The 11,221-nt window shown below is 36.4% G+C and overlaps 1 protein-coding gene across 2 annotated transcripts; it reads right to left on the bottom strand.

The window, feature by feature from the left end:
• Nucleotides 1–378: 378 nt before the first annotated feature.
• Nucleotides 379–10,304, bottom strand: LOC127097984 (uncharacterized). Of its 2 annotated transcripts, none has more exons than XM_051036478.1 (5): nucleotides 9,530–10,304; nucleotides 8,320–9,174; nucleotides 5,959–7,104; nucleotides 3,334–3,765; nucleotides 379–3,252 (listed from the first exon to the last, which is right to left on the bottom strand). In XM_051036478.1, the coding sequence occupies exons 1-5, from the start codon at nucleotides 9,684–9,686 to the stop codon at nucleotides 671–673; spliced, it is 5,172 nt and encodes a 1,723-aa protein (XP_050892435.1). In that variant the 5' UTR covers nucleotides 9,687–10,304; the 3' UTR covers nucleotides 379–670. The 2 variants fall into 2 exon arrangements, with proteins under 2 accessions (XP_050892435.1, XP_050892437.1); XM_051036480.1 differs by having other exon boundaries at nucleotides 8,320–9,160; nucleotides 9,530–9,678.
• Nucleotides 10,305–11,221: the final 917 nt, after the last annotated feature.

Genomic DNA, 11,221 nt, shown 5'->3' with positions numbered 1-11,221 from the left:
AATTATTTTTAAAGTGTGTCCCTTGCACCCTCTTTAATTAATTTTCTCTCCGAACTCCCCTCTAATAAATCTATTCATCCAAATCTAACTTTGGAAATCCTGTCCCCTGTTCTTAAATTGAGACAACTACAGTATTCCTGAACAAAAATACTCCAAATTCCGTTGCTTTATTTCATTCAAATTCTTTCTACAAATCCTTCATTGAGTACAGGGAAAATGGCCTGCGCAACCTGTTGATTGAATGTCAAATCCATTGCAATTCCTATTTAATCACTAAAAACAGATACTGTCAGTCCGAAATTATTAGACTGATTCTGTTTCTTAATTTTTTTAACAAAAGAAAATTATAGCCAGCCCTCTATTCTCATAGGTCAAAACTTCAACAAATAGCCAGATGGTTTCAGGAATGAGATGTAATGGGGGCATGGGATCCAAACCAAAATGGTAATGGCAATCGCCCCTCCTGACTTCCAGAGATTATTTCTGTATTTTCATCAAATACAACAAATACAAAGCTGCTTGCTTCCACATTACAAGCCCCTAATATTTTACCAAAAAGACAGGCTTCATAACCATTAAATCAGCCTCCTACACTGTATTGAGCAGTAAACAAAAACTATTATACAGGGGTCACCGCAAAAAAGACAAGTTTTGCCACTAAACACACCTACTACCTGCCATTGTCCCCTTTCCCTCCCCAAGAATCATCATCTCTCAAGATACTCCCGCTCTGACCATCATACTTTTCCGAATTAGAATAATGCATTTTAATTGCGGCCACAGGATCCGAGACACCGCTGCATGAACCACCCACTAGAATCCCAGGTCTTCCAACGCCATTCATTCCCATCACTCCTATTCCATGCTGCTGCATACTAGATATTGCTTCAAAACTGTTCCTTCTATGCATCTCAGAGAATACATCTTGGCTGTGATTGGCATCTACTAGAAATGGCTGCCCTTTTGGACTATCCCTACTTCTAAACATCGGATAGTCAACCATGGCATTGCTTCCATTGATGTCTCTAGCATTAAAAGTAGATGCACCAAACGGCTGCAATGGTTGTTGCTCCAAACTGGAAGAGGATGTAGGATAATTGCTGAAGGCAGCAGGATATTTAGCCAACAAGAAGGAAGAATCGGGCAATGATGGGAGACCAGTCTGTATTATTCCAGTCCCTCCCCAATAACCATAACTCCTCACTGGAACATTTTCAAGGCCAAGATAATCAGCGTGGTCAAACTTCAAAATTTTCAAATTTCCATCAGAATTTTGATGGCTAGTAAATTTCCGTTTACAAGACTTGTTGCTTGACTTGGGATGATGGGTACCACTTTCTTCACTTCCCTTTGTAATCAAATTAGGTTTCTGATTGGAAGAAAGATTAGTAAGAATCTTCCCAAAAAGTTTCACATCACCATTTCTGGATGTTTTTTCTGAATCAGAAGAATGGCATAATGTTTTGAAATGATCATCAGTCTGTTGTACCTTTTGGGGAAGAGGGAACTCAGTTGCTGAACTGCTGCAATTCACATCCCCGTCAACTTCCTTCTTGACGGGCACCTGCATGGGATAGCCCTGGAGGATGCTAACAGTCTCAAGATGATTGCATGGAAGAGGAAGCTGATGGTCACCGTTGCTGCCAGAACTATGACACCGCATGTCTCTACCTCTTTGAATATCACAACTAGAGGACAATCTATCCTGGCTAACTGCTTTTTCACATGGAGGAGCAGAGTTTAGCAACAATGAATTTGTAGTAGTCCAAGAATTGTTCGTAGATAATGCTGAGGCATGAGGCTTTCCAAAGGAGACATGCTTATTTTCAGAACCAAAGCTCAATCCTGAGCATGAATTGGCCACATGTGAGAATGAAAGATTTGCGGAAATGCTTGACTCTAACACACAACTTTTCAATTCAACTACAACACCTGCATCCGCTTCATGTTTATCATCTCTATCATCAAAGCATGGGGGTGCTTCCACTCTTTGCCTTTCCACTTCATTTCTGAGATCCCTAGAAGAACCCTCTGAAACCATTGTATCCATATCAACAGAACCACACTCCAGTGGTTTAATTATTCCTACAGTATAAATTGATTCTCTAGCTGCATCTCCCAATTTATTTGCAACTTCTATGCTATCTGACATAACTTTAGCTGGATGTTCATTGACTGAACAAGACTTGTCAGTTTTGCCCAAGCCAACTACGCTATCATCAGAGGCAGGCTTAGATTCAACCTTAATTGCACAAACATCAGAAATCATATCTACATTTTCAAGAAGTACTTCTGTCCCAGTGATTTCTCTTGATTCATTTAATTCAGCCGACAGTCTACTAGCTTCCAGAGGATTGAATTCAGCATGGAATATATTCAAGGCATCAGAAGGCAGGTTCTCATCTGTTTTATTCCCAGATATATCATTTAATTCACCTGACAGTCTCCTAGCTTCCAGAGGATTGGATTCAGCATGGAATATATTCAAGGCATCAGAAGGCAGGTCCTCATCTGTTTTATTCCCAGATATATCATTTAATTCAGCTGACAGTCTCCTAGCTTCCAGAAGATTGGATTCAGCATGGAATATATTCAAGGCATCAGAAGGCAGGTCCTCATCTGTTTTATTCCCAGATATATCAGCATCAACCACTGAGCCTGTCTCAACAAGACATGCATCATCTGTGTCACTCTCACCGCCATTTGCATCATCATCAGGCGGGGATCCTACAATTCCAGGTACGGGGCGTACGAGATTTAATCCAAGGCATTTTTGAGTCTTGCTGAAGAAAACTTTGCAATGTTCTCGGGACCTTGTACCTACACACTGTGCTATCTTTGTAAAATCCTTACCAAAAGATGATACAGCCTGAAGAAAAGCTGCCTTCTCATCATCTGTCCACCCAGAAAGATCTACTTCCCCACAGCTTTCATCTGAACAAGTCTCATCATCAGCATTCTGAGAAATATCAGGCATCAAGGGTTGTTGGCGCAAAGGGTTCTCTTTCAAGAATTTCCTTTCCTTGTTGCCATCTACAGGACCAATTGAACTTGTTATGCAGGAGCTCATGGCCTCAGATGAAAGCGACCCACATATACCAGCCAATACATCAGCTGCAGCAGCAGTCTCCCTTTCATCCCCAAGAGTTTCCAGACTATTTGATCTCTCTATAATGCTGCCCTCGCCCCTCGATGCTTTTACATTACCAAATCCTTCCAACAGCAGTCTTCCTGCTTGCATCCTTTTATTACCTGCAATGTCATCTGCCATCACTGAAGCTGCACTCAAAATATCAAGCGAAGAAACATTAACTTCATGATTCCATGTTATACCTGATGCCATCAAGTTAGTTCTAGCTGCATATGACTTCCCTAGCTTGTCAACATCTTTCATCTTCAATTTCTGAAAGCATTCAGATTTGTGATTCTTGTAGTAGAACTCAACACAGTCCGCAGTTGTCTTGTGATCAAGGAAAGAAGCAATTTTCCGGAAATCTTTTCCAAACACAGCAAATTTCTCTAAGAATATATCTTTCTCTTCTGATGTCCAAGGATTGATCATATCTCTTTCTTTCTCAATAGCCAGCGGATCTTCAACCAGCCCATTACTAGATATGAATTTTGTAACCATCTTCTCTTTCTCATCCAATATTAATGCTGGCATCTTTAGGGTGTTCCTCTGAACCTGTGCTTGGGATTCTGAAAGAAGTTTGCTTGTGAAATTAATAATATCTGATGTTGGAACCAAGCTTAGATGATTTCCAGCTGCATTCATTGAAAAATAAAAGATGAGAAAAAACTTAGTTACCATCACAGCAACAATTAAAAACTCAACAAACAATTATAAAATAAAATATCATGTGCAAACATCACACATCACAGAAAAACCCACCAGAATTGAAGATAAGAGCAGAACACACGAACAAGACACTTAACAATTATATTATGGTAAAGCAGAATAGCAGCAGCCACAGATTACTGACATTCTCATGTATTATTTTGATAAGTTGAAATTGTGAGTACCAGACAAACCTTCAGCAACAAACCCCACCACCTATTTAAATTTGTGATCATCAATTTCAAAACCCTAACAAGTAACAACTATTTTTATTGACACGTGGTTAACTAGCCTAAACATCGCAGCCAGTCAGCTTGTGTCAAGCAAATAACTTGCAAATGAAACCGAACAGGAACGGTAACTCATGAGGAAGGTACTCAAATCAAAATCATTACAAGAAAACTAGACACGGAGAAAAAGTCAATGAAAAAGAAAACTCCTCATACAAGGTTAAGTACCAACAGCACAACAAAGCAAAGATGTATGTGTGCACCAACATGACAAAACCCAAATATTAGTAGGACATTGAGATATATCACCATACTAAAATTATAAACTATCATCTTGTACAAGTCCTGACCCAGGTCAACTATTATACAATATATGCCACATACATGTACATCTCATTACACATTAGTTAAGGCTACATAAGTTAAACTAGCCATGGAATCTCATTCACTTCAATACAGCATCATATGCCAAAAAATCGCTATGCATAAACTATATTCAAAATTTGACAACAAAACATTGCCTTCAATATAAAATGTTTTTAAATCTAAGTAATAAAAAAATCACCACAACTATGAAATTAACCGATTTTTCACTTATGAAGGTTTAGCTCATTTAATAGTCCCAAAGCTATTTTGGAAGACCAAATGAGCCAATAGCCAAGACTAACACCAGCAAATTCCACCTAGCAATATCATTAAAACTAGACTGACCTTCAAACATGTTTAACCTGGACTCAAATACATGGTTGTCTGGTCCATGTACATGGTTATCTCAAATATCATTAAAACCAGCTAACATATGCTTAGACTGCCTAAAATTGCTCAAACCTGTAAGATCCAGGCAAGTTTGGCTTGTTGAAAATTGGATGAGTTGGTTATCCCAGTCATTGTATTCGCACGCTTGTTTCTATGTATGTACATTACTTCTACACTTCCTTACTGCAAGACAGTGTCAATAAACTCGGACCGGAGATCAATTTGGCAGGGTCATTGGGTTGTTGGCATAACTAGTGAGTCTGGGTTACTAGTTGAACCATGTAATCAGGCCAATGGGGTTGGTTCCAAGTGTAGGCCCAAACCAGAGGGAGGCTGGTTGAAAGAATAGAGAAATTGGATACGAACAAAACCAGCAAAATTTAGAAAAATACCAATCCAGACAAAAAGCACTGGAGAGATCAAAAACAAAAAGTAATGAAGATATCAAAATAAAAAATTCATCTTTAAGGCAGAGAACTAATCCATTATTCTATCCTTATGGGAGACAACCAAAAAAGCCCCCTATATTTTTAATCACTGTCCAGAAGCGAGGATTCAATTTTCTCATGTATCCATTTTGTTAAGTATCTACTGTACATATTAAAGAAGGTATAAACTAAACTAAAATGAAAATTAGTATTGAAAGATGTTTTTTTATCATACTATCACACCTTGTGATAGGGATGTTAACCTCACTCAGCCACTTCGTTTTATTTATTTATTTTTAAGAATCTATCAACAAAAAAGCAACTACAAAGTCATTGAACCTTATCATATCAAGCGAGAAAAATATCATTAAACTAGTACTTTTTACCAAAAAGTAAAATGCAAAAGAATCATGAAATAAAAACCAATTGCGAACACAAAGTTTACCATAACAGTAAAAGGTTATTGACTCAAGGTCCTAAAATCAAATTGAAAAGGTTTCACAATGCTCTTACATCCTTAGATAGAGTATTCAAGTAAACTTAATATACACAAAATCTATTTCCGTACATTAACACCACCACCCAACCACTATTTCTATTATTCTCATTGCTAAACTGCATGACATAACTGAACTGCAATAAATTGAAAAACAATGCAAAATCACTGGCATAAATTCAGCAAAAGAATTGGTGGAAAAATTCATACCAGGGAAAGGAAACCGAGAACGAATGGAAGATCGGTTCTTCAGATTACTACTACAGGTAGTCCGTACACTTGGTTCATTTTTCTTATGAGATTTTGGCCGGCATTTCTTAATTGACAATAAGCGCATATCTTCTTTCCACAAGTGATGCAAGGCTTTGAACTTGAGTACAGTAACTCTCTCCTTAACTTTTTCAAGACGCTTTTTCTCAGCAAATTTTTCCATAACAAATGCCTGACAGAGTGAATCGTTGCTGACTCCCATGTTAACAGGATTTTTACATTCTTTGGGCACTAACTTAGCAAATACTCCATGCGCTCTGTTGGCAGATTCTTTATTTGAAGCAATAATTGAATTATAAGTATCCTCATAGCTAGAACATGTGTTTGCTCCAAAGGTTTCCTTTACATCAGCAGGTCTATTAACATCATTACAAGCAGATACACGAGGATCTTTCCTAGTAGTACACCGGACTAAGCATTTCATTGTAGTAGACTGAACAGTATCCATGTCCCTTGATAAGTTATCATATCCCCCAGTATTACGTGAAGAAACTGCTTTTACCAAAGGCAGAGGCTCAACAAATTTAGAAGTTGCTGATCCAGGACTATCAATATCCTCTTCCTTGTCGTTTTCATGAATACTACATAGATTAGTTGACAGTGGCATCATCTCTATATTGGGTTCATCGGAAGAAATAATTTTCAATGGTACTGGCCGAATAACCTTCTGAGAGACTTCATGTTCCTCATAAATTTTTATACTGCTACCTGCCTGCTGGGAGCCCAATGCTACTGGAGACTGATATCTATCCACAGAATCAGATTTTAGAGACTTAAGTTCATTTTCAAGCAAATCAATTTCAGATTCAGTCATCTCCAATACCTTTGAAATGTCAGCTTTCCATATCAGTAACGTTTTAATTGCATTGGACCTGACTAGACAAGAATCTTCAGAACTTGGATCATCAGACTGTACTAACTCAACAATTGAAGAGCCCAAATTATTCAAGGAGTCAATATCCAAGTTATCAAGGCTAAGACAAAACTTCTGCAGGTGATTCTGGAACCCAGGAGCAGGTGAATCACTCAAATTACTTAAATTATTGTCTGCATTTGCAGTTTTTCCCAATAATTTATCATCCACGCCTGCAACAAGGTTGAATTTAGGTTTTGGCATAAAAAAATATATGCAAGGTAAGCACAAGCAGTACACAATACATAGATCACTATGACGGTAAAATTGAAGGAGAAACCATAAATACCATTTCCCATCTAAGATCGGGTGAAAAAACATTGCAAAAATTAGAGTACAAAGAGACCAATACAATAGGTTTTGGCATAAAAAATATATGCAAGGTAAACACAAACTGTACACATAATAACACGCAGTAAACATAATACGTCAATTACTACGACGGTAAAATTGAAGGATAGACAATGATTACCAATTCTCATATAAGATTGGGGGGGAATATATATTGCAAAAGTTAGAGTACAAAGAGACCAAAAGTTTTAACACGCACCCACCTACACACACGTGTAGAATATCATGTCAAAACCTATTAACAGTTGAGATCAAATAGTCAGATGACTGTTAGTATATTGACTTCAGTAACCATTCTATTGCACAAGTAATCTTGAAGCTACCTATTTTAAAAGCAGAGGTCAGGACACAATACGGGTTTCAAGGATCAGTATCTAAATATCACTTGAAAACAGAAGGCATAAATCAATGAAATATGCCCGAGACAGATTTTCAGTCAATTCAATTTAGTCCTCGGAGTGTTATATTTCATTTTTAAATCAAGAGCACACCTACAGAACATTTTCAAACAAAAGATCATAGTAGACCTGTTCTTAAATAAAAAAAAATCATTTAGACAAAAAAGTGATGCATCCAAACAATTGCATGTCATTAGATCAATAAACCAAAAAGGCGCCAAGAAAACATCAACAACGCAAAAGGCACCCGGTCCAACGTGAAAATTGCAACTAAAAAGGGGGTTTATGAATTAGGGCAAAAGGTGCCAAGAAAACATCAATAAAGCAAAAGGAACCCAGTCCAATCTGAAAAATGTAACTAAAAAAGGTAGTTGTGAAGACTGAAGAGTATTAACATGTTAACAAAATTGTTTTGGCTGATATCTACTATTTCAGAGAATTATTCATGAAACACCAAGATAAACACCACAATATCGCAATAGGGTCACTATGATTCTTTATGTGATACAGCAAGATGTAAACACTGCAGGATCAGATGTTTATAGTAAAATCTTCTACAAGTTAAAATGTCATTTTGCTCTTATATATCCCTGTAATAGAAGGATTTGACACAGTAGTAAAGAAAGCTTTGTAACACACCTGGTGAGGAACTGCAGGCAACAGAAGATGGAGTTGCAGGAGATGCACAGTCTGAAAATTCTGTAACTTTTGGGCTTTTATCTACTAAGTTGGAGCTGATGAAATTACAAGGTTCCATATTACCAGCATACGAGACTGACCCATCTTTGTTTGCTCCTGGATCAGGTCGCTCAACTTTTTTCTTCTCGTACTTTGCAAGCCCCTCACCCCAATTTAGCCTAGGCTTCTTCTTTCTAGAAGTTGTATCTTCAGATGGCATAGAAGATGTCACACATGCAGTGCCTTCCCCTGAATGCAACTCAATAGCAGTGATATTTTTGGGTTTCAAATCAGGCTTTGCTTCATTGGAATCTGCCCCTGCCATGCTCCGTGAGCAACTTGAGTGGCTAAAACCTGAGCCTCGAGAAGACAAGCTTCCAGATCGGTTCCATTTTAGTGGCTTCCAGTCAATTGAAGAATTCTCTTTATCACATCTTGGTGCTGCTCCTAACTCATTGACACCACCCATCTTATCATGCTGGTCTTTCAAGTGTTGCTGTTTCCAAGTGTTCACAGAATCAGAATGTGGATGAGAGGAATATGTTGTAGAATCATCAACTGACCTCCGGTCATTATTCATATCTGATGATCTCCTGGATAAATTTGGGGAGCCATTGGTGGCTTCCCACGAATGACCTCTCCAATCTCTCTGGCCAGAGGGACCTCTATTGTCCTTACTGCTCCTGCCGTATTTACCATCACGTGAAACCGATGGCCGACTATCTTCTTCCAGCATCTTGTCACCAGACCGAGAAACCCCGTAACCACGACCAGGTTCTTCAGAAAACATATGCCAACCACCCTGCTTACCATGACCTTCAGAAAATATTCAAACAAAAAAAGGAAAACAGAAAAAAAATCAACACAAGCAAAGTATATATTCCCTCACCCACAAAAATGAGCAGATGGGGAAAAACACAAAATCAAACAAAGAATTCTTGCAAAAATATCCTCCTCTAAGGCTTAAAGAAAACAACTACAGGCACAGATCTTCAAAAGTAAACACAAGTTTAAGCATCAAATTCCAACAATATATCAAAATACGCAAAGAATGATCACCAAAATTCTAACAATTAAAAAATACAGAAAAGCAAAACCTAAAAACAAGTCGTCGAGTTTTTTCCTAATCATAGACAACGAGTAAAAACAGCAAAGAGAAATAGAAACTCACCAGGCGGTCTGCGAAACTCGGTGGATCCCCATCGATTCAAGTCTCGGTGATGAGAAGAATCTCTCCATCTCGCCACAGACCCAACCGATTCCGACCTCTCGTGCTTCCTCTCCTTGAAGAAGTCCTTTCGATCCCAAGGCAATGGTTCCGGCGGCATCAAAATCAACCAAATAGCATGGGCAACCACTGATAAACAAAAACGAATACACCACAAACGCAGCAACACACGTAACAAACCAAAAACAAAAAGTGCACCGCCGCCGATAAAACAAACCAGATCCCTTCTTCACACCAAAATTAGGGTTCGTAGAGCTAAATACAATAACACCGTTGCGCGGGGTTCCCTTCCCACAGATCGAACAAGAAACCACACACAGCAACAATATCCACCGCGCCGCAAGCCAATCTAGGGCTCCGCCGCAGCTGAAAAACGAAAAACGCAAAGAAGAAAGAAAACCTAGGGATTTGACAAGGTGGAACGAAATTGAAAGAGATATATATATAAAATTAATATAGAAGCGGCGTTTCAGATCGAAAAAGGTCGCAATAAAGAGTGAGATAAGAACGCATTAAGTGTTGATTCAAATATGGAAGTGTCTATAGCTTAGACTGTGTTTGCGCCTCAAAACAATGGAAATTTTCTTCGCTATTCTCTTCTTGGATGAAGCGAGAAAGTGAGAACGTGAGAGGAGATAAGGAACAAAGAGAACTTAGAGAGAGAGGAAGAATGAAAGAGATAGAGAGAGAAAATGTAGAAACGGATCTCAACGTGTTCGTAAAATCATATTTCAACTCCTTTCGATTCCGCTATTTTATATTGTATATTTTTATTATTTTTATTCTCATGGTTTATTTCGTACCATTTCACTCTTTTCTTGAAAAAAATAATTAATATTCCCTCTAATTCTATTTATAATTATTTTATTTTTTTTTAAATCATTAAATATTCAATATATTTAATTAAAATAAGATTATATTGACTAGATATATTCAACGTATTCAACCTATTATATGGATTGTTGAAAGTAATAGAGGAAAAAAGATTAAAATAAAAGGATTTTGTAAAAAAATAGTATTTCAATATGAAAAAAAGGTAAAAATAAAAGATGAAAAAATTAAATGTATATTAAACATTATATATAGTAAAAAGAATAAAAAGTAAAATATTTTTAATTTTTAATTATATATTTTTCTATTAAGATTATTTTCTAAAAAATATATTTTTTTATATCAAAGGTGTATTTATTTTCTTTCTTTCTTTATTGAAAAATCCAAGGTACTTTTAGTCAAATAAATAATTTGAATCGAATATTACTAGATGTGCACTTGTGATTATATTCTATTAAAATATTGTTAATAATTATTAAATTTTAGAAAATAGTTTAGAATATATGAATATGAATATTTTTAAATTCATTATACTTTTCATTTAAAATATAAGTTAAACGTTTTGATAGTAATATTATTTAATTATTTAAAATAAAAGTTTCATAACATTAATAAATAAATAAAATAGACAATTTATATGTAATATCAAGTTAAAGAGGAATATACTATTTTATAAATAAATAATATTATTTAATTATTTTTTAAATTAATCTAAAATAGTATATTTTTATTTTATAAATAAAAATAGATGGGATATTCTATTTTTTGTTGAAAGTAAAAAAGAGGGATAAGATTAAAATAAAA

This window comes from Lathyrus oleraceus, chromosome 6, assembly GCF_024323335.1.
Source record: "Lathyrus oleraceus cultivar Zhongwan6 chromosome 6, CAAS_Psat_ZW6_1.0, whole genome shotgun sequence".
Classification (NCBI taxonomy): domain Eukaryota; kingdom Viridiplantae; phylum Streptophyta; class Magnoliopsida; order Fabales; family Fabaceae; genus Lathyrus; species Lathyrus oleraceus.
This window is presented reverse-complemented; position numbering and strand designations above follow the sequence as displayed.